This window comes from Triturus cristatus, chromosome 4_1 (genome assembly GCF_964204655.1).
Source record: "Triturus cristatus chromosome 4_1, aTriCri1.1, whole genome shotgun sequence".
In the NCBI taxonomy this organism is placed as follows: domain Eukaryota; kingdom Metazoa; phylum Chordata; class Amphibia; order Caudata; family Salamandridae; genus Triturus; species Triturus cristatus.
In genome coordinates, this window is record NC_140585.1 from 1,253,607,037 (window position 1) to 1,253,630,006 (window position 22,970).

At 45.8% G+C, this 22,970-nt stretch overlaps 1 protein-coding gene across 6 annotated transcripts in view; it reads right to left on the reverse strand.

The window, feature by feature from the left end:
• The window catches only part of CALCOCO1 (calcium binding and coiled-coil domain 1), a 259,932-nt gene that overhangs the window by 26,236 nt on the left and 210,726 nt on the right, over positions 1 to 22,970 (reverse strand). For 5 of the 6 annotated variants that reach the window (XM_085654710.1, XM_085654713.1, XM_085654709.1 and 2 more), the window contains exon 14: positions 3,364 to 3,470. In XM_085654710.1, coding sequence (XP_085510836.1) covers positions 3,364 to 3,470 — 107 coding nt within the window. The remainder of the gene's footprint in view (positions 1 to 3,363; positions 3,471 to 22,970) is intronic. The other variant, XM_085654714.1, reaches the window with a different exon arrangement.

The following is a 22,970-nucleotide window of genomic DNA, read 5'->3' on the forward strand; positions in this document are numbered from 1 at the left end:
TAATATGGGGAGCGCGTCTTCAGGGAGCGACTGCACTCAAAAGAAGGGCCCAGTATCTGCCTTAACTGGTCCGCACATAGCAGTACTACCCCCTATCCTGTCACTCAAACACATTGTCACATCACATAAGGAAGACTACAGAGCTCTCTACAAAGGCAAAGGCATAGCAAAGCAATGGCTGGATTTTGCCCCTCCCCGTTGGATTTCAAGAGGTTGAACACCAAGGCTAGGATGGCATATTGCATAGTACACAGTGGTTGGCAGGAGTGCCTGACTTCAATATAATGCCCCTGGCGAAGAGACTGGTCTCTCGTAGATGCAGAAAAGTTGGCAGACTATGAGTGCTCATTGCTTGGAGAGGACTGGCATTTATGACAGCCGAAGGGGAGGCGTGGGTAACCGGAGAGGGTTTTTTATGGGGCGTCAGAGGGACCAGATAGGGTTAACGCAATTTGTGTAGGTAGCATGGTATTTGCCATTTAGGTTCTCCCATCAGTTTGGTGCTTCAGCTGGAGTTTTTTTGGCAGACCTGTTACTTTAGACCCTCTTGAATGCCTGGGTGAGTGGCATGTCGTTGCTTCGAAAAGATGTGAGCGCTTTAGCATTGAGAATGTGGGTGGACCAGTAAAGTGATAACCACTTTGTAAAATGTAAAAACACAGCTTGCAAGTGACTAAGTCATGCATGACTCCTTCAGCTAGTCTTGTTTTTTCTGCTGGCAACACTTTGCATGTTGTGATGTTTAGCCCCTATTAGAATGTTAAACATGCAACTTCCTGAAAGCAAAATGCTGGTGCCTGAAAAGTCAGGAAGGCCTGAAGCTATGACGTGACAATGGTACGTATGTACAATATCAGAAAAGTTACGTTCAGTTTGTTATTTTTGTATTTGTTCTTGGAGGCAAGCAATGGTTTCCAAGTGAAGTGCTCAAATGTCAGAGGCTGCACAACAGGGGCAGCGGTCAGAAAAGCATGTTACACTGTGCACCTTGCTGCACTCCGTGAATGCTAGCGTGTAAGAGAGATGATGCATTATCACGATGAAAGCTGTTCATTCAGTGACTGAATGAAAACTGCATATCAAGGGAGTCATAAACTGCTCCACTGACGCCCCTAAATCATTTATAAGATCAGTTAAAGTTCTAGGTTTTACCGATGTTTTTACAACATTTTTCTAAAACGATGCAAACATTAAGATAATGTCTCTTAAAACCCCACAAATACCCCACGCTACTGGAAGGCAAATTAATACATTTGTGTGATTACATCATTCGAATTAATTGATAAAAGTGATCTACTATTGCATAGAATAATTAACAATGAAATGTAACATACTGAAAGTTGTTCAGCCTAATCAGTCATTCTTCTACCAGAACCTTAACTGAAAGGCAGTTTTAAAATGCCATGACAAGTAATCACTGATTGTACATTATGCCTTACAGTAGGCATAATGTTTGTCTAAATGGATTTATTGACAGATTTCCCCCTCCCTCCGCACAATAGGGAGTTGCCAGAGTGTGAGGGCCAGTGGCAATGGGCAAACATATGCAATTACTGAAACTTGTTGGCCAGACAATGAGAGACACCGTGGTCACACAACTGAACTTGTTGGCAGAGACAAGAACATGTCACTGCTGGTTCCTCTGTTCTCTGTTGCTTTAGCACGCTCTTAGGTACCTCACCGCTCACCTGCGGAACTCGTGAGATGTGTGTGTGCTGCAGGCGTGGCACTGTAGGATGCTCCAGAGTTGCCCCTGCAAAAGTAGAGCTTCTCAGATGAAATAATGGTGGGCCAGCTGAAGCTGAACACGTGGTTGAATATATCACTACCACTTCACCCAGCACCAGCATCTAGAGCGGTGAAAGATGGGCACTACCAGCTCCCTCGACATTCCGAATCAGAAGTACAGCTCCGCTGCGGGTCGATGAAAGTGCCTGGCTGCCTGATGCTTGCTCGCAGCACAGGTCCGATAACCAGAGACCGTACATCACACACAGTTTGTGTAAAAGGACTGGACTACGACAAAACAATATGAGACTGCAAATAAGACGGCGCGAGCCCTGGTGCCCTACTTGACAGCCAAACAGTCATAAAACCTGGGCCCGTTGATAGTATTGGATGTCCATTAGTCAATGTTTTCTATTTATTCTGGCTAATTCATCATAAGTCATCACATTCATTCTTTGTAATGTTTTACTCACTCTGTACTCCCAACCCACATTCCCTGCTATCTAAAGGAAGTATTTTGTTTGCCATTAAGCAGAGTTATTGACTTGTGCCTCCTTTGCCAATCAGTTTAGAGGACTTTTCACAATAGACTCCACCCTCCTTCACACTAACGGAGAAGGCATCACTTTGAGTGTTACTGCACGAGTGCTGTACTCTGATTTAAGCACCCGAAGCCAAGGTAGAACCAAGGTAATCAGTGCCTAATTTGAGCCGGTGGTTTTTGGTGCTCGGCACCTGCACTCAATTGTCGACACAGCCACTCAATTGTCGACACCTGCACTTATGACAGCTGCCACATGGTGGCGCTGTTTGTATAATTTAGAGATAAGCAGACCAGCAATTATTTATTAATTCAGTACGCATTAAAAACAACTATCTTCTGCCCAAGCTATTTTTATAGCTTTGAGGGCCTGGAATAGCCTGAATTGTCATCCTTGTAGGAGTGTGCTGGTTTGTAGTTGTGTAGGTACTGTCATTGACAAAGCTGGCAGTGGCAATGTCTGGTGCAAGCTGCAGAGGCCTCCTGACTAGAGCCCTGGCACTTTTTATTTTTATTTTACAAACTAAGCACTGAAGGTGAGGGTATGCTTCTGAATCATGACTGGTTCAAAGGATTCCTCGAAGTCTGCATATAGCCAGGTAGTAGGCAAGCATGTAGTGCATTTCAGGTTACATGGTATTCATAATATGGATCTGAAACCTTGCAGAATAATATTAAGACTGAATACTTGAACCGATGTAAAGAAACCAGTAATCGAGCAGTCTGTATTAGGCAAAGCCTCAGCGCCCATCTAAAGGAATCCACAGTGCAAAGGGAGGCTGCGCAATTAATTGTGTCCATAAGAAATACCAGTAATCCACCAGGGGTGGTGGGGGTGGAGGAAACACGGATGAAATTAAATGTTATTTTTACCTGTAACCTCCATGTACACCGGCACATTGAGGTGACAATTTACCATAGTGGTATCTTGTCACTCTACCATTCTGCCCGAAAAGTGGAATCGGTCACCGTAGTGGGCTTCTTGACAACATCACTCTCAGATGACCGTCCCAGTGAAAATGTTAAAGGAAACACAACAGGCTACCGTTACCTTCTAACTAAGGTGGCTTTGATCACAATCTCAGCAGTCATACCTCACCATGTCCTGGAACGCACTTCCCAGCTGCGGCAGGAGGAGACTCGATTCTTCCCTTCTGCTCCTCGCTGGTGACATCACGGCTGCCTTTTCATCCTCTGCTTCCTAAGGGGTGGAGTAATACAAAGACATTGGAGTCCCCCACATAAGGAACTAGACACAAGTCACGAGTGTGGCTGTCACAATTTTTGGTTAGCGCCCAACACTACGTTATTGAGTTTCATGTCTCTCCAAAATCCATCAAAACACCGCTGTTGTCTTCTCTTGGCCAACTAACCGATTTATCAGTGGAAATGGGAGGGGTGCGGGAGCTGCAACACAAACTTCGCACTGTTTTAGATGCTGATCACCATAAGTGCCTGATGATGGAGTGATTATCATGTTTTATTGGCTAATATCATTGCTAACATCAAAGATCCAAATAGTTTATGGTTAGGCTCAGTTTTCAATGTCTCTGTGAGGGAATACCAGTCAGGTCTCTACATGGAGAAGCAACAACCTATTTTACTTATTACATTTATTTATTTTATTTGACAGTGGTGATGGGTTGATCTCAATTAAATGCAAATATTGAGATACATATTGACATCACCACCGTCTACTGGGCAGGTACTCTGTTAGATCCAGTTGCTTAGCAAAATCGACATGGTCTCTGGTTCCCCTCATCTCTAAAGTCTGGTATCTCGGAATGCTCCAAGACCATAAATTGGATCTTAATGACCAGATCTTTAACATCATTACATCTTGCCTCTTCCAGATAAGGCTCTTCTCGAGAATTTTACCTTTTCTCTCTTTCCCACATAGAATCTTGGCCACCAATTCCTTAGTATACTCTAGACTGGAGGACAGCAATGTAGTTTACCAGGGCATCCCCAAAATCTCAAATGCAAGACTATCAAAAATCTAAAATGCCTGATCAGAAAGAAGCATCTTTCAGGTAAGAAAATTCGACTCTAGCTACATAAAATCTACTCTGGCAAGGGCCCTAAACTCCTGCCTCACAAATTCAATAAATACCATCACTCCACCCCACCCACAAACTCGTAACCAATATCTGTGTCAAGGTCCGCTCTTCAAACTCACGCACAGTGAGTGTGGCAGGGGGTAGGGGCACTGCCTTACTGTGCTCACTGCTGAACTGGGGATGCTATTCCCCCCCATCTCTACTTTCCCTCCCTCTTCCACTTTAGAAAAGCCCTCAAAACCTGTTTTTCCCCCCCAATAAAAAGCATCTTCCCTGCCCTGACACAAGCGCCGTGAAACTCTGTTTGAAGTAATTCACATTCTACAAATCCCCACTAAATAAATAAATATAATAAAAATAATTCAAGTAAATAAAATGCCACCTCCTTCCAATTTGGGTAATGAAGGATAGACATAACGAGTCAGTTGACAGTTATGACTAAACAAGCAAGGCAGTCAATTTCCCCAGGCCTTGTACCACAGCACTGCTGCACCAATTATGGTTATGCTGCTGGTTTGCCCACTTAAGAAGTATAATAGAGTCCCAAAAGCGTGATTAGGGAGTGTTTACGCATTATGTATTTCATTTAATATCACCTGTTGGAAATGGCACTTTCTGGTTGGCTGGGGAAGCACTCCAGCCCGGCAGAACCTACCACTCCCTCAGGGGTGGGTGATTACACACACTCTATAACCTGCGCTCAGCCTTGGGTAGCTTGCACAGAGTAGTCAGAGGCAATGTGTAAAACCTTGGCACAACACTCACTCACGATAAATACCTTGAGTGTCACAAAAGAGACTTCACACATGATGTATGTAAATAATGTTTGTATTCAGCATACGTAATAACACACCATGAACATTATTTATTTCTGGGCATAAATCTCACTTGGAACTATTACTAGTAATACTAGGCCCAACCATGTTCAAATGACATCAGTACAATGCACACTTGGGAAAGATCCTATTCTACATCCCCAGCACCCTTATGCGGTGCAACACTGTCACTCCCACACACGCTACGCGTTGCAACGGCTATATGCACTGGCAGGCTGGACCACCAGGTTTTAAAACATAATAGGTGCGACTGTGCACCCAGCGGCCAGCCATGGCAGACCTAACCAACACTTTAGAAACCTCAGGTAAGCACCACTTCATTTGTGGATAGGAAGGGAGCGTGCACTTTCACACTGCACTTACAGCGGAAAAGTGCCCCAGGCCCTAACAAGAGAATCAGCCACACCCAGGAAGAGTCCCATAGGGAGAGCCAACCTCCTAGATAGGGAGAACCCACCTCGGGGTTCACCCCTATCCGGGCAGAGCACACTCAGATATACCTACCCGGCCACTCACCTACCCCGGTTTGGTGGTAGTGTACGGCCCCGTCAGGGTTGGCTATGGAGTGAGAGAGGCCTCCCTGAGTATGAGAAATTTTTGACAGGCTATTCAGGTGGGTGGCACAATCAGTGCGGTGTCCCCCTATTAGCCAGTGTCGCACCCACCCTTGGTATGTGGTGTACCTTTTTACAGGGCACTCACAGGTATGACACCTAAACCAATCAAGTAAGCACCGTATCCTGACAGGTGAAGGAAGGGCACGCGCATCTTCCCGCTGCAGTACAGTGGGAAAGTACCCAGAGTCTTAAGGTCAGGGAAAGAGAGTTGGCAAACACCAGGACAAAAAGCAGAAATCTTTAGGGAAATCCCCCTCTGAAGGGCCATATCCAACACCACCTCACTAACGGTGGCCCCGGCCATGAATTGAGTTGCCACAGGAGGCTAATCAGATCATATGGCTTGTACATTCCCAGCAAGTCAGTATAAGCACAACAATTTTGTGTTTTGTTTTAATGGAGGGAGTTTATTTGGGCAAAGGGTCCAATTATAGTTTTTTTTTTTGTCAAGAATGATTATATATATAAAAAACAACACTTGCTAAGAATGCAGTAACTGGGTGCAGACATTAGGCAACAGAGTCTAATGCTACTCATCACATGTGCCTGGTGGCTTTCTACCTGGCCCTCAACACCTGGACAAATCCCATATCATATTCAAGTCAATATACACAACCCTACCACACTACATTACTGGCAGTCACAGTTGGGGTTGTTTTTATGGTCTGACTCGACAGCTCAGCTGTCGCCAGACAATTATGTGATCATCACTGGTGAGGGGCTTTGGCTCCGCCCACACGTGGGAGCCAGCAGTGCAAGTTTTGATTGCGCAGAAGTTGTGTGCTTCCACACAAAAAAAAGTGCTTGCCCTCTAGCAGTAGTGATCATTTCGATTATTTACCAAGCGACCAAAGCTTGAACTATCACTTTCAGGGGTACAAACATGACACTGGAATGCTATAGGAGTGTCTTAGATAATGTATGTTGTTTGTCTCTGGCAGCAGCACAGATGAGAGAGGGCAGTCATTAACATTTTTAGGTCTGGCTTGACAGTGCAACTGTCCCCTGACCTTTTAACCTACACCGATATTATTCTACTGTCCTTCGCTTCCATAAAAATACATATCTATTTCCATGTTATTTACTTGCAATGTTTCACATTACCAAACAACATTCCTTTTAAATTAGACCTATTGGCATTGCCAATGCGTGTTGAATATTCATCCAGATTGAAGAGAAAGAACATGACCAGTATCTGCAACCAACAGGAGAAAAACATTCGTCCGACGCCTAAATGTATGTTGGGATGTATAACTTTGTAATCCCTCGTACACTATCACTGTACTGTCACTGTATCAGTTGTGTCTGCCAAAAGACTGCTACACGTGCAACCTGGAGGGAAGGGCACACAAACAGAGAAGGGTCGTCTTACCACAGGGTGTTCACTGGGAGGGGAAAGTCTTACATCAGGGCACTTTCTAAAACAGGGTTTGCAAGGACAAAGCTTCACAGCAGAGCCCGCCTTCTACCCGTGATCCTTGGGTGCAAAGGTCGATAGCCTTCCATTCACACAAGTACTTTGGTCAAAGCCAGAATCGGTGTGAGGTCATGCTAAAGAGGCGACCCCTGTCTTGACTTCCACTCGCCAGTGCCCTGTCCTGTCGGAGATCACAGGTACATGGTAGGGCCTTATATTTAAGCATCACTTGTAGAGCGACTTCAGGCCCTTAAAAGTCACATGGGAAAACGGGCTGGATTCGCACAATGATGCAAAGGCTACGGGCGGGCAGTCTGAAAACCCTTTTTCGTGCTGGCATTTCTGTGTCATGGTGGCAGGATGGGGAGGGCTGGGTTTTGAAAACGCACTGTAGTTTCCCAGGAGGGCTGCGTTGGGCATCTGGATGAGGACAGCCCCGCTCCGTGAAGCCCCGGCTCTGACAGACGCTGGATCCTGGCATTCCCAGCGCGGCGGCGATCTATAAATCTGCGGCAGTGTCTGCCATGTTCACGGTTCCGAGCGACCTACCATCACGGGTGAGTAGTTCTGTATGGTTACTGCCTGGTTAGTTCACGGGGGCCATTGAGCACGTCCACTGCAATTGACGAGCCATGACCAAACGGAGCAGAAACGGGATCCTGCTAGGCTGCAACACAAGGTGACACCGCCACCTCCTCCTGGCCCACAGCTTACACCTCAACCTCCTGCCTTCAGGGGCGTAGCTTCCACTGGTGCAGCAGGTACCGTGGCACCAGGGCCCAGAGGCCTGAGGGCCCCACTGAACCCCGAATATTGCTGCATTTTAGAATTCGAACATTAGTCGATGGACCACTTCCTTCCTTACACCAGAGCCCATAACACACTTGCCACGCCACTGCTGTTTGTCATGGCTCCTAGCTGGTGGGCTACATGTTGTCCCTTTCCTGTCGGATTATAGACTTTCTCACAGAGCTGAGCCTAGAGTTAGCTAGAGTATGAGGCGCTCTGCTTGTAATGCCCAGTGGTACAGGAGATGCTACTATCTGTCAGCTAGAGTATGAGAGACTGCTTGTAATGTCCAGTGGTACAGGAGCTGCTACTGTCTGTCATCTAGAGTATGAGGCGCTCTGCTTGTAATGCCCAGTGGTACAGGAGATGCTACTATCTGTCAGCTAGAGTATGAGAGACTGCTTGTAATGTCCAGTGGTACAGGAGCTGCTACTGTCTGTCATCTAGAGTATGAGGCGCTCTGCTTGTAATGCCCAGTGGTACAGGAGATGCTACTATCTGTCAGCTAGAGTATGAGAGACTGCTTGTAATGTCCAGTGGTACAGGAGATGCTATTCTCTGTCATCTAGAGTATGAGAGGCTGCTTGTAATGTCCAGTGGCCCAGGAGATGCTACTGTCGGTCAGCTAGAGTATGAGAGACTGCTTGTAATGTCCAGTGGTACAGGAGATGCTACTATCTGTCAGCTAGAGTATGAGAGACTGCTTGTAATGTCCAGTGGTACAGGAGATGCTACTGTCTGTCATCTAGAGTATGAGGCGCTCTGCTTGTAATGTCCAGTGGCCCAGGAGATGCTACTGTCGGTCAGCTAGAGTATGAGAGACTGCTTGTAATGTCCAGTGGTACAGGAGATGCTATTCTCTGTCATCTAGAGTATGAGAGGCTGCTTGTAATGTCCAGTGGCCCAGGAGATGCTACTGTCTGTCAGCTAGAGTATGAGAGACTGCTTGTAACTGCTTGTAATGTCCAGTGGTACAGGAGATGCTACTGTCGGTCAGCTAGAGTATGAGAGGCTGCTTGTAATGTCCAGTGGTACAGGAGATGCTACTGTCTGTCAGCTAGAGTATGAGAGACTGCTTGTAATGTCCAGTGGTACAGGAGATGCTACTGTCTGTCAGCTAGAGTATGAGAGACTGCTTGTAACTGCTTGTAATGTCCAGTGGTACAGGAGATGCTATTGTCTGTCAGCTAGAGTATAAGACCGCTCGTAATGTCCAGTGGCCCAGGAGATGCTACTGTCTGTCAGCTAGAGTATGAGAGACTACTTGTAATGTCCAGTGGTACAGGAGATGCTATTGTCTGTCAGCTAGAGTATGAGACCGCTCGTAATGTCCAGTGGCCCAGGAGATGCTACTGTCTGTCAGCTAGAGTATGAGAGACTGCTTGTAATGTCCAGTGGCCCAGGAGATGCTATTCTCTGTCAGCTAGAGTATGAGACCGCTCATAATGTCCAGTGGCCCAGGAGATGCTACTGTCTGTCAGCTAGAGTATGAGAGACTGCTTGTAACTGCTTGTAATGTCCAGTGGTACAGGAGATGCTATTGTCTGTCAGCTAGAGTATGAGACCGCTCATAATGTCCAGTGGCCCAGGAGATGCTACTGTCTGTCAGCTAGAGTATGAGAGACTACTTGTAATGTCCAGTGGTACAGGAGATGCTATTCTCGGCTAGGTAGAGCATGAGAGCTTCTTCCTGTAAAGTCCTGTGCCACAGGAGATGCTACGGTCTTTTAGCAGCAGGATAACAGGAGCTGCTAGTGATGTACACTCTGGGACATGAGATGCTTGATGTTAGCTCTAGCACCTGCTGCAAGTAGATGCTATCTAATGTTAGTTGCAGGATGCGAGGAGTTTCACAGATTGTCTCTTATTACACGAGATGCAGTCTTTTATTAGATAAAGGGTAAGAATCGCTGCTAGTTATGACAATTGTGGTCACAAGGTGATAGGGTCTCTTAGTTGTAGGTTTAGATGGGCTGCAAGTGATGCTTCCAGTTGTGCACGGGACGTGATCACTCATTAATTTAAAGCAAATGTAAGTTAACATATTCCTGCTTTTGAAATACGTTTACTTTAGTTATGGAAATAGAGTAATAATAATTAATTACTGTGGACCTTTGTATAAGGACTTTTATCTTACACTGCTTACTCAAAGTATGAACTGAGAGAAATTTCTCACAATCCATGCTGTGATTGCATATACCTTTGTGGCAGTCTAAATGATGCTACCCTGCACTGGGTGATACGGTTATTAGTGACTGACGCGTCACACTATAATGGAGGCATCCGCCCACACTAGATCTAACGTAAAGAAGGCTAGGGGATGCCACAAGTTCTATGTAAAATGGCCGCTATGTGCTGGTACAAGCTTGTATCGGCTGTGAGCCCCGTCTCTTGTGGCTGAAGCACTGCACCGTGCAGCAGCCGGGTGAACGCTAATAGATGGTGTGAGTGAGCTTTATGAGACTTGTCATTTCCTGCTGGATATAGGATTATTGGAGCAGCCGCTGATGATCCTTAAGGAGCTGTTATCTTCTGCCAGTTTGAAGTTAATATGAGCGGTGAGTGATGCCTCGGACGGTCCAAGAGATGCTATCATCGGCTGGGTATATATCTACAGCTGTGAGAGCTGTGAGCGATGTCTCGTATGGTTTACGAGATACTATCTTGTGTTAGGTTTGGGATTATGGGAGCTGTGAGTGATGTTTCATTGCATAAGGGTCCAGTCTCTTTTTGTATGAGATGACATCTTATATTGGTTATCAGAATGGGTGAGCTGCGAAGATGCGTTTGATTAAGAGGCTTGTACTCATTCTAAATTATAACGACCTGGGAGTAATTTGCTGATGGATGCTTCTATCTAGTTTAATTAGAGGATGAAGTGAGGCAGCATGGCTTCAGCTGCAATGTGAACAGCCACACATTCGCTGAGCTACACCTTCGCCGAGCTCTGGAAACTCGCTATTACTCCTGCGATTCTTAGCCCCCTTACTGAACCCAGTCTTACCTTGCGGCAATGCTTGATGCCTAGAGGCTTGGGCCCTGTTTGTGAGCTCTGCTTGGACAGGTAAGCTCAGGCCTCCTTCGCAACCACACACCAAGTTGCAGAGCTCCAATATCCAAGATGGCAGCTCGCTGCGGTCTGTTCTTGAGACAACTGGGATGCTGAAGGCAGGTGTAATGAGGGCCAGTTTTCTGCCCTACTCTGAGGGGTCCTACACTGTGCCAGTTCTTCACCTTGGATAGAGACCTGGCCGGACCAGTGTCTGAGGAGCCGATCGACTCACTGTGGCAAGGGCAGCAGTGCATGGAGGTGCCGCAGGCCACTTGTTCCACATCCCGCCACAGGCAGAAGGTGACTGTTCGGCTCAGGCCCTGGGGACGGTGATTGCTCCCTACTTGTATTTTGAGGCATATGACTGACCTGGGACTAGAGCTTTGCCAGAAGTTATTGGCGCAGTCAAGCTGGAAGGACTACTGCTGAGCACGAGAAACCTCAACCCTCTCTGACTATGCCCCTAGCACTTTTGGAATAGGCACCCTTGCCCCCCTCAAGCAAAGGCAGACAATAGTATGCAGGAGACAGTGATCCTGTCTATAAGTGATTCTGCTTTTGCTGTTGTGTAACTGGCTGCAAATCATTAGTTGTCCTTGTACGACACCCTCATGGTGGGTCCAGTGAAAGATGTTCTTGACGGCTGGACTGGAGGGAAGGTCAGAGTGGGGGTATTCTCTGAGGCAGGACGGGGGTGTTGAAGGCAACAAGAAAGATGTTCTTGTGCAATAAAGGTGAACAGGCAGTCGTGGGCAACATGGGCCAACTAAATGCCAAAGAGCTCTAATGGATATGTCCAAACTCTCTCCATACATCAATGGACTATGAACCATGTTGCTGTTTGATGGCTCTTTGGTCTCCAAGGCATCGCAAACCTGAGAGTTGACAGGGCTTCTGCCAGCTGCGATGGGTCTCTTGCAATCTGTCTCTGGAGACGAAAGCTTGGTGCTTCGCAAACTAAGCATTGTTAAAAGGCCTCAAAAAAAATTTAGAGAAAATTCTGAAAGCAATCTTGGATATAAAGAAGGTTCTCGAGACTAAAATCGACAAAGTGACAATTGATGTGGAGCTCCCCTGCACAGACCATAACAAACCTATTGAGAGTCACTGGCAACAAATAAGGGATGCCGGTGCGGCGACCTTTTTTCCATGAGCTACAGGCTGTTTCTGGACTACACCACCAAGGTGCAGAGGCTACGGAGTATTTTCCTGCAGGTCAAGGCCAAGCTGAAGCTGCTGGCCATTAAATATGCTTTGTTGTTTCCAGCCAAGCTGCAGGTGATCAAAGAGAATGCTATGCACCGATTTGAGACACTGCTGTTTGGAATTGCGTAGATGATAATGGCGTTTCTCCTGCAGAGAGAGGAGAAAGGACCAAGACGAACAGAAGGCGTGAATATTCACAAGCCCATATAACCCACAGGATCGACGGCCACCTCTCCCGTTGCCAGTGAATTTCTCTGTGTGAAGTGAAAAGAGTGAAAGACTGCTTTTGGTGCTAGATTGTCTGGCGGCTACAGATTGCACTTTAGTGGAAGAACTGGTGGCAGCCAAACTGCAACATTCTGATGTGAGGCATAGGTTATGTAGGGTTGACTATGAAGAGCACTTGGCCAGGACTCACTGGGACAGAGACAGATCAAGTGTCTCTTTCGCGTGATACAACATCTTCCTTAGGGAGACTGGGGTTGGTTGGGTACGTCCTTTAAATGTGAGCCAGAATCATTCGAATACTTGGGGGAACATGACTTTCGGGACGATGGAAGACTGAGTAAAACCAGGGCAGAGTGCTCACATCCACAAGGCAATCAAGTTCTTTCTGGATGGGATCGTCATTGTCTCCTGGGGCTCGGAATATGATTGCTAAAATGTTAATCCTACCCAGGCTGATGTATTATTTCACAGCTCTTCCTTTGAAAGGCACAGGACGCAACTTCAAGGATTTGCGGTCAGTCGTGGGTTCACTGATCTGGGGTTGAGATAGACACAGAATGGCACTCGGGAGAGCAATTTGCACTTTGGGTGAAGGAGGGATGGGTGCCCCAACTATGTGGCCTATTATGTGGCAGTATATCTTCAATAGAAGATGCACGTGATAGCAGGTGTTTGGGTTGCCGAGGTGGTGGAGATGGCGCACTTTCTCGATCAACAGGGTTCTTTAAATATGTTGTTGGGACGTATACTGTTTCCCCGGCCAGCCCTAGGTCCTTACACACCATCACTTGGTGCTGGAAAAAATACTTGCGGTGTGCAAGTGTGAGGGCTCTCTACTCTATTGAAATCCCCATCTAGATCATTCTGTGATGGAGCAACTTGCTGGTACAGTTTTAAGAGAAGGCATGGGCCAATGTGGGCACAGAAACGGTTGGGGACTTGTACAAAGAAGAGACCTTGAGTTCCTTAGAGGACCTCTGTTCAGATTTTGAATGTCAGAGAGGAGGTCCATTCCTGACGTATGCTGCACTGGTGAATGTTATTAAAATGATATGGAGACCATCCAGGTCGGAACCAACTAGGAGCGAAGCACTGTTGCTGATGCCGACACATGGAATGGGCATTATCGCAGTTATTGACCAGTGCTCTTGGCTGGCCCTTGTCTGTCATTTAGATAACAAGACTGAGGCGCAGTGGGAGCTTAACTTGCACAGTTGACAGACAAGGAGTAATCACAAACACTAGAATATGTGAAGTCAGTTAATAGAAAACAACACCTTAAATTTACAGTTAAATTATGTTCATCAGGTTCATCTCTCCCCTGCCCGCATACCCAAGATACCCTGGGTTGTCAAAAGTTTGCCAGCGTTGCGTCTAATCTGGGTTGACTTCTCCTACATGGTGTGTGTGTCTTGTGGCGTTAGACAACAATACTGGTCCCAACTCCTAGACAGGATTAGCAACTTTAGTGGGATGGGTGTGCAGACATCTCCAGAGCTGACAAAGATAGTAAGCAGATTATCAGGTTTATCGATTCGACCCTGGTGTTAGCAAAACACAAAATAACTATGAAATGGAAAGCAAGCGGAAAGCCTATTGTAGTTGAATTGTTGCCTGATGCGTGGAGATGGGCGGAAGCTGAAGTGGCAGTGATAACCGCGCTGCAAAGGATACTCGACAAGGCCTTGGCAACTGGACCACGCTTCTGTCAAGAGTTAGGTGCTAAATCAGCTGATATGGCCACTTGCAGCAATCTCCATGAGTAAAACTACGAAGAAGAGCTGGACCTTTATTATGTCTCGCTATTAATAATTGTTCTTTTTTCCGTTATGACATTTTTTAGTAATGACTGGGTAGCTGCAATACAAGAAGCATAGACTCTTGGGATAGACAATGATAGTGCTACACAACTTGGCTTTGTTCCTTTTTTATTAAATTACATTTTGTAAAGTTCCCCTGTGTTATGTTCAGGGCTGGACTGGCCGTAGTGTTTCCGGGTGTTTTCCCGGTGAGCCGGAAGGGTGGGGGCGGGTTTTGGCCCTGTGGGTCCGCGGGATTAGTGCTTTTCACTGGCGCCCCGCCCCCCCCCCCCCCAACAGGGTCCGGTCGAGCAGATTGCCAGGGCTGGTTGCTGTTCCCAGTAGGGCCGTGGTTATGTTGTGCATAAGATTTGTTTGAGAATACATTTTGCTACTTGTGTGAATTCCTATTATAATTTAGAACTATTGATATGCATAGTATCTCTGTACGATAATGGGAATACACTGTTCTATGGGTATTTATCCTCTTAGATCGGGAGATAAGCCTCAGCTAAATATATACTGTGGGTTTAGTTGTATCACCGTTTAAAAACATTGAATAAAGCAATATTTAAAAAAAGATTGAGGATGTAGTGCCCACAATTAGACACCTGCATGGAACTGTTCTACATGACTGGTCTCAAATTCCTGGAGAGGTAATAGGTCATAGGACAGGACCACTGCAATGTCCTGCATGTTCAATACGCCACACGCATCATACCTGGCATGTCAATTGGGCGACATGGCAATGTATTTAGGATCTGAAAGTTTGACTGAATATGGGCAGCTTCAATGTATAGATTTGTGATCTGGAGGATTGTCGGAGATGGGGAAACCTTGCTGTATGTGCAATGGATCTGAAGGCTTGTCTGCCCTGCTGTCCATGTCTAGGATCCAAAGGCTTGTTTGAATGCAGACAGTCACACTGCGTGTGTCTATGGTTCAAAGGCTTGACTCCAAAGGGGAAACCCTGCTACATGTGCAAAGAATTCAAAAACTTGTCTGAAAAGGGGCGGTCCTGCAGAATGCGTCAAGAATAGGCCCAGGTGAAATTTCCAATATGTTGGCGCAATCTTGCCTGTCTGCTCAAGGGTAGACTAGCTGCTTCCATCCATATTCCGTGCCCTGCCTGAATAGGGGTAGCCCTTCATAAGTGTCTTTCCGAACACTTGTTCATACATTGGTATCCACATAGAATTCTGTGATCCCCAGCTTTGTCCGAATACCAGTGGCCAGATGCATGCTTCCGGGATCCAATGGCTAGCTTGAAAAGGCGTGCAATATGTGTCTGGGTTCCAAAGGCACACAGTCTAGAGTCATGAAAAGGGCCTGTGTTCCCAGTGAAAATGTCAACTGCGATGGTTCACAAATCATCATTCCTTCAACTACATGGTCCTCACAATTATACCACTAGTAAACCAGAACTTTCCCATGCAAATTACTTTTGCAGATGTACAATATGGTTTGATTTCAATTTCCACCTGTGATGATTCCAGGTACTATACTTTTGTGGACTTAAAAACATAATTAAACAAATGTAATGGAAAACATGCGGTAAGGAGGGGTAAAATTAAGGTATAAGGCAGACAGTGAAAATCACTAAAACTAGGGACTGGTCGAGAGAGTGGATGCCTTTAAACATGATTAGAATGTTTCAGTAATTTTAAGAATTTATGTTCCATCTCAACCATATGTTTGTCAGGGAATATGTGCTTAATTGTTGTCTACTTCTATAAGGAGCGGATAATGGACTATACTAAAACTTCTGTCAGTATATTGTAGTTCCTCTACTGGCCACGGATTTGTGATCAGATGGTGTGTTGAAAAACTTACAATCACATAATGTGGAATTTGCATAGTTATCTAATTCCAGTTCCACCTCTGACTGAGCCCTGGTTTGAGCATGCCTCTCTCTGCCCACATCTTCCACTCTGAGGGATGCTTGTCAATCATCCTCCTCCTTTATTGGCAACAATGACATTCATAATATACCAGATTGTCCTCTGTCTTTATTCCAGTGACGTTGAGGCCACTGCTACCCCAGAAATCGTGGCTTCTCAGGACACATCTAGTCTTGTAAATGACTGTGGCTGATTAAGCGGTCCACGAAAAGTACATTTCAGCATATCATGTTGCCCGAGGATGAGAGTTCCAATTACCCATAACCGTCTCAATAATTGAACTATATCGAGAAGCAAGGTTCTTTCGAGGTTCAACATCCTTTTTATCAGAGCTTCAAAACAGACTTAAGCAAAACAATATCTACAGCCACTTCTGGTACCATGATTAGATCTACTACCACCTCCTATTGTGAAGATTTTGGACACAACCATCTACTCACAACTGCCTGCAATCACTTTATGAAATAACTATCTTGCTTTTTAAATGCCCAGTTGATTATACATCAAGCGTTTCTGATCCTCACAACTGGTCTCGTTAAATTTCAATGGACACAATTTGAAACCTTGAATATCTCAGCAAAGCTAGGCGGTTTCTGCCCCCGCCATCACGTTCTGTCAGGGAAATGTGTGCAGAACATCTGGCATGAAGATGATGATTAATAAAACAGCTGGAAGGATTATTAGAATGATTGCACAATTAGGCAAAATTAACTCGTTAAAAACGTTTAAACTCACTGGGTCTTCTTTCAAACTGCTCAACTTTTTATAGAAAGACAACGTCGGGCAGCGCATTTTAAGGGAGAAACAAAGACAGCTGTGGCCAGGTTTGATAGCTGACAAGTAGGACAAAGTGAATCGCCCATTCGATTGGGATATATAAATGTTGTACATACAGTTTCTAATCCAGCATTGGGATGGCAGTTTACCACAAGGAACTGGCCAACTGAGACTGTGTCAGGTTTGGCAGAGCTGGATGTGGGCCTGTTCGTCCCACTAGGGGTAAAGATAGGCGTATTTGATGCACCAGAGGTGGCTGTAGCCTTAATGTTTGGCCGGAGGTGACTGCTGCATGACGCATCAAGCAGAAGAGATTGCAGGCATGATCTTCATAGCAGATTTCACCCATAGGTCTAATCTCACAAAAGATATCATATGCTCACGAGAGGTGGCCGCGGGCACAATAGCTACATGAGACATTGATGAAATGATGATCTTGCCCCAAACTTGACTACACGATCTACCACAACGAAGCAGATTGCAGGCACGATTTTCTCAAAAAGTGGTGAAGTGGCAGCTATAGTCATGGTCTTTGTATGAGAGTTAACTGTAGGTTAGATTCTGACGCCAGACGCATCTGCAGGCAGGATTTTCGCACATAATGTTGCTGGTGGTTTAATCTTCACATTATAGGTCGATCAGATATGATCTCCACTCTAAAGGTGCCATGAGGGATGATTTTCACGCTATAGATGGCTGAAGGTATCAGAGGTGACGGTGGCATGGACTTCCAGATCAAAGGTGGCTGTGGGCACGATCGTTGGTGTCTGCCAGCCTGACTGTTTCATTAGAACTTGGCTACGCACAAGATCTTCACATCGAGAGGCGGCTGCGGGCAGGATCTTCGCATCGAGAGGCGGCTGCGGGCATGATCTTCATAGAGTTGACTGCGGATGCTATCATTACGTCAGAAGCGGGTAAGGTACTATCTTTACACTACAAGAGGGGCAGACATGATTTTCGACGGAGAGAGATGTCTGCAGGCATGAGTTTCACCTCAGCATTAGGGAGAACAACACCTGTCGCACCAGAGATGCTGCTGGCGCGATGTTCACACCAGAGGCCCTGCAAGCACAGTCTTCACAGCAGAGGTGATAGCGAATCTGGGCTGCACACATTCTGCGGCCACAATCTTCATTGCAGACGCATCTGCTCTGAAAGATACTTTTTTTTTTTGCGCAAATGGAGATGACGCCGAAGGTCGGAGACTTTTCTTTTTAACGGTTCCAATCTCAGGTGGAAGGAATCCTTGGAGAAGGCAATATAACCGAACAATAACCCCGGCTCTGCTCCCCCTGGTTGGCGCGGCAATGGTTCCATCACGCGCTGGCACACAGCACGCCGCTTCCATTAATTCTCCTCAAATTTAGTCCTCTGCGCTGAAGGGGCATCAATCGCGTTTACGATCGCGAACAAAAAATACTTCAGCCGTGTGGAGGAGAGGTGGAGGGGAGGCGGAGGGCGGCGCGTGGAGGAGGGGAAGAGTCGAAGGAGGTGGGAAGGCGATGGGACAGGGACTGGAAGGACAGCAGTGGCAGGGAGGGAGAAACCGAGCCGGTGAAGACCATACACGCAGCTAGGGCAGGGAGATGTCAGAGAAAAAAATACTCCAGAGTGAAGAAGAAGAGGAGAGAGGGAAGGTAAAAAAAAATACACGAATCGAAAGATGAAATAACACAATATACACAAGCACATGCATATACGAAAACTTACTTTATTGTCAATGAATTTGACTTGTTTTGTACTAATACACAGGTCGGGGAATCGCTTCTTCATGGCAATGCATACATTCCTCGAATGTTGCTCCTAAAGCAGATACCCTTCCCTAAATTAGAGCGTTTTTCCTCCTCTTGGATATGCCTTTATGTCTTCTATGGTAGCGTGGTTTTATTCTTTGAATTTTTGCAGCATGGATTCCACTGACGTTTTAATAGGTGAAGAAGCGTCCAGAGAGGCAGAAGATAAGGCGGCTGAAGGTTTTTACACTTCCCCTCCAAAATAACATCCTTCAGCTATTAGATTTGAAAACAGAAGACAGTGCTATCTATGTGCTCGTGAATTTTGTTTCCACTCAGTTCAGCCGTTTAAGCACTACTGTTTCCCTAAACCTTAAGACAGGATATTCGTGCACACATTTCCAGGAATCTCTGCGCCTATCGCTTTTTAACCACTTGATGTATCGGCGCAAAGTTTTCAGAGATGGATCAAAAGCGGATTACCTGTTTCGATATTTTGTACAGATGAGAACGCAAGACTTATTAGCAAAAAAAAAAAATCCTTTGGAGTAAATGCTCTAATAACAAGAGATAAGCTGGTTTAAAAAATATAAACGAACAAACACACAATTTACTGGATTAAAACTACAAATTGGGAGTTTCATTGGAATCATTACCCCTTTAGACAATTGTGAACAATTAGGCATTTGCCTTTCATTGCCGTTAATTGTGCCCTCTGGGAGTCACAAGAAATCTGAGATGTAAATTCAGTCCCACTGCCCTAGAGCAGATACAGAGCTGAACATGCACTGCCAGGGTGGACAGCACAGAGACACTGCTCCAGTGTCCCCAGTACAAACTCGTAGCTACACATACCCTGCCAGCATGGACGGTATAGAGACACTGCTCCAGTGTCCCCAGTACAGACTCGGAGCTACACATGCACTGCCAGCATGGACAGTATAGAGTCACTGCTCCAGTGTCCCCAGTACAGACTCGGAGCTACACATGCACTGCCAGTATGGACAGTATAGAGTGAGGAAGTCACAGCTGTGGGGTGGAAGGATCAGCCGACTAAATCTATGACAAATAAAAGCAACGCAAATACAAGAAAAGGAATGAAACAGAAAAGGTTGTACAAGATGTGGCAGTTTAATACACACAAGTGACTCAAAGTGGTGTTTTGCAAGAAAACAAGACTGCATAAAATGCGGACGAAGGGGGCACTATGCTAGGATGTGTAAGACAACGGAACAGTCAAGGGTGGCAGTTGCAGAAGGTTCATGTTCTGACGGTGATGGAAATGAACGTGTATTGATGGTCCTACCTGGCAGTGGTGTCGAGAGGAAAAGACAACGCCCCAAAGCAGAATTTAACATTAAAGGCAAACAAGTTGAACTCATGGTGGACTGTGGATCTTTGTACATAATTGTGCCTAAGTGGCTGTGGAAAAGGGAATGGCCAGAAACTGTCCTGGAATCAAGGGACATTGATCCTAGAGGATACCAAGGAGAGAGGATCGATGTTCTGGGTTCTTTCAACGCAACCATTCTGTTTAAGTCAAGATGTACAATGGGCAAAATTTATGTTGCGGAGGATGGTCCTCCCATTCTAGGGTGGCGACATCAATTCGATCTGCATATAATCATAGACCCACACTCGGAGGAGTTAGTACTTACTTTGTACATGTTGTCTACTGAAGAGATCTTGAGAGAAATGGAAGGTGTTTTCTCTAAGGGGTTGGGAGAACTAAAGGGGTGCACTCACAAAATTATTTTGAGGAAGGGTACAACCCCTGTCAAGCACAAACTTAGAAGGATGCCTGTTGTAGTGCGGGAGGAGGTAAAAGAAATGTTAGTCCAAATGCAGAAAGATGGTGTCATTGAACCGATGGAAGCCACTGAATGGGTTTCTCCAGTGGTCATCAGCAAAAAGAGTGATGGCAAGTTGAGACTATGTGTGGACTTGTGCAGTCTTAATCAGCATATTGTAACTGACACTTTTCCCCTCCCCAATATTAATGAATTGCTATTGTTGCTCGAGGGTGGAAAGTACTTTTCAAAACTTGACTTGAAGAGTGCTTACCACCAGGTCAAACTTGACGAAGAGAGCAAGAATCTCACGTCATTTATCACCATGGAGGGATCCTTTCGGTTTAGGAGACTACCATTCGGGTTGTCTTCTGCAGCTAGCGTATTTCAGCGCATCATGACTGAAGTGTTGAAGGGTGTGAAAAAAGTAAAATATTTTCAGGATGACATCCTAGTGTTTGGGGAGACAATTGAAGAACACAACATGTGTCTGAGAGAAGTTTTGGGTAGGCTGAGGGAGGCGGGCCTTACTCTAAGAAAGGAAAAGTGTAAGTTTCTGGTGGAAGAGATCGAGTACCTGGGACACACCATCTCTGGAAAGGGGGTTAGACCCAAGGTTGACCTGATTGAAGCAATACATGCCCAATAGCTCCCAATGACAAAGACAAGTTGAGGTCCTTCATGGGCTTAATTGAGTATTATGCAAAATTTGTAAACTCTTTTGCTACTAAAACAGAGGCCCTAAGAGATTTGTTGAAGAAGGGGTGTACGTTTTCATGGGGGGAGGAGCAGCAGGTTGCTTTTGAGCAAATAAAAAAAGACATTTGTGATGCAGGAGTCTTAGCACCATTTAACACCAGACTCACCACTTTTCTCACTGTTGATGCCAGTGCTTGTGGACTGGGTGCTGTCCTGTCCCAAAACTTTAAGGGGCGGGAGAGAACAGTTGCATTTGCATCTAGGAGTTTAACAGAGTGTGAATGCAACTATTCTCTAATAGAGCGCGAAGCCCTGGCTGCAGCATGGTCAGTGGAACATTTCAGAACTTTCTTGTGGGGTATTGAATTCTGCATCCGTACGGACCACAAGCCATTAGTCAAGGTGTTGAGCCCAGATGGTGCTGGTAAAGGTTCAGCAAGGTTGGCCGGACTGGCATCGCGCCTGCAGGAATACAGGTATAAGGTGACTCACATTCCAGGTTGGAGAAACGCTCAGGCGGACTGTCTGTCCCGTTTGTCTTTACGTAAGGATGTCGGCGTGATTGAAAAAAATGATTGGGAGCAAGAAGGAGCCATGGCTTCTTTGGGTGATGTGGCAGAATGTGCAGGAGGAGCAGTTAATGCGGAGGAGTGGAAGTTGGTATGGAGAAAGATTCAACCCTTAAGGAAGTGGAACGCATGTTGATCAGTGGGAGTCAGAGGGAAAGTACCGTGGGGCCCAGTGTAAGACCTTTTATAAAGATTTTGGACGAGCTCAGCATGTCTGAGAATAAAATACTCATGAGGGACGACAAATTTGTACCACCGTGTGCGGTCAGACGTAAGATAATAGCGTTGGCTCATGAGGGGCATCTCGGACAAACATTGACCAAGAAGCGTGTAAGAGAAAACTTCTGGTGGCCCAATATGGACGAAGAAATTAATGAATGGGTGGTTAATTGCGAGGTGTGTGTCCAGAGCGAGAAAAGGCTCAAGACAGGTTCTAAGTGCAACATGGGCCATATTGAAGATCCTGGATCTGCATGGAGTACTGTTTGTTTGGATTTCATTGGACCTTTGCACGGCGTGGAAGAGAATCTTAAGAATGCTTTGGTTATGGTAGATGTGCCTCCTAAGTGGCTCATAGTGCATTTCATGTCAGTGGTCACTACTAAGAGTACCATAGAGAAACTTAAAATAGTCTTCAAAGAGGAGGGTCTTCCTCTTGTCCTTGTCACGGATAACGGAACCCAACTAGTTTTGAAAGAAATGAGAGACTTTCTAGACAAGTGCGGCATTACACACCACCGCACCAGTTTGTACAACCCACAGGCCAATGGTATGGTTGAGCGGGCCAATCGCCTGGTTAAAGGTACCATTACCATGGCGGTCCAGAGCAAGAAAAATGTGCGAAACATGGTCAACGAAATGGTGTGGGCGCATCGTATGACTGTGCACAGTGTAACAGGGGTTTCTCCTTTTGAGAAGATGCGCGGGCGAAAACCTGGCACTAAACTAGTATCTGCATGGCTTGTTTCACCCACTTCAAGCATAGAGAAAGATACTGTATACAGTAATAGAGCATCTGATATTTGTATTGGTGACTTAGTTAAAATCAGACATGGGAGAACAGTCCGTGGGTTGTCCAAATATTGGGGGCCATTCAAGGTGAAGCAAGTTTTCCAGAACTATGTTGTTGTGGAGAATGGAAACAAATGGAACAAGCGTAAGGTTGCTTTGTTTCGCAAAGAAAAGGAAACCGCACATAAAGTTGATGGTGCTAATGGAAGTAGTT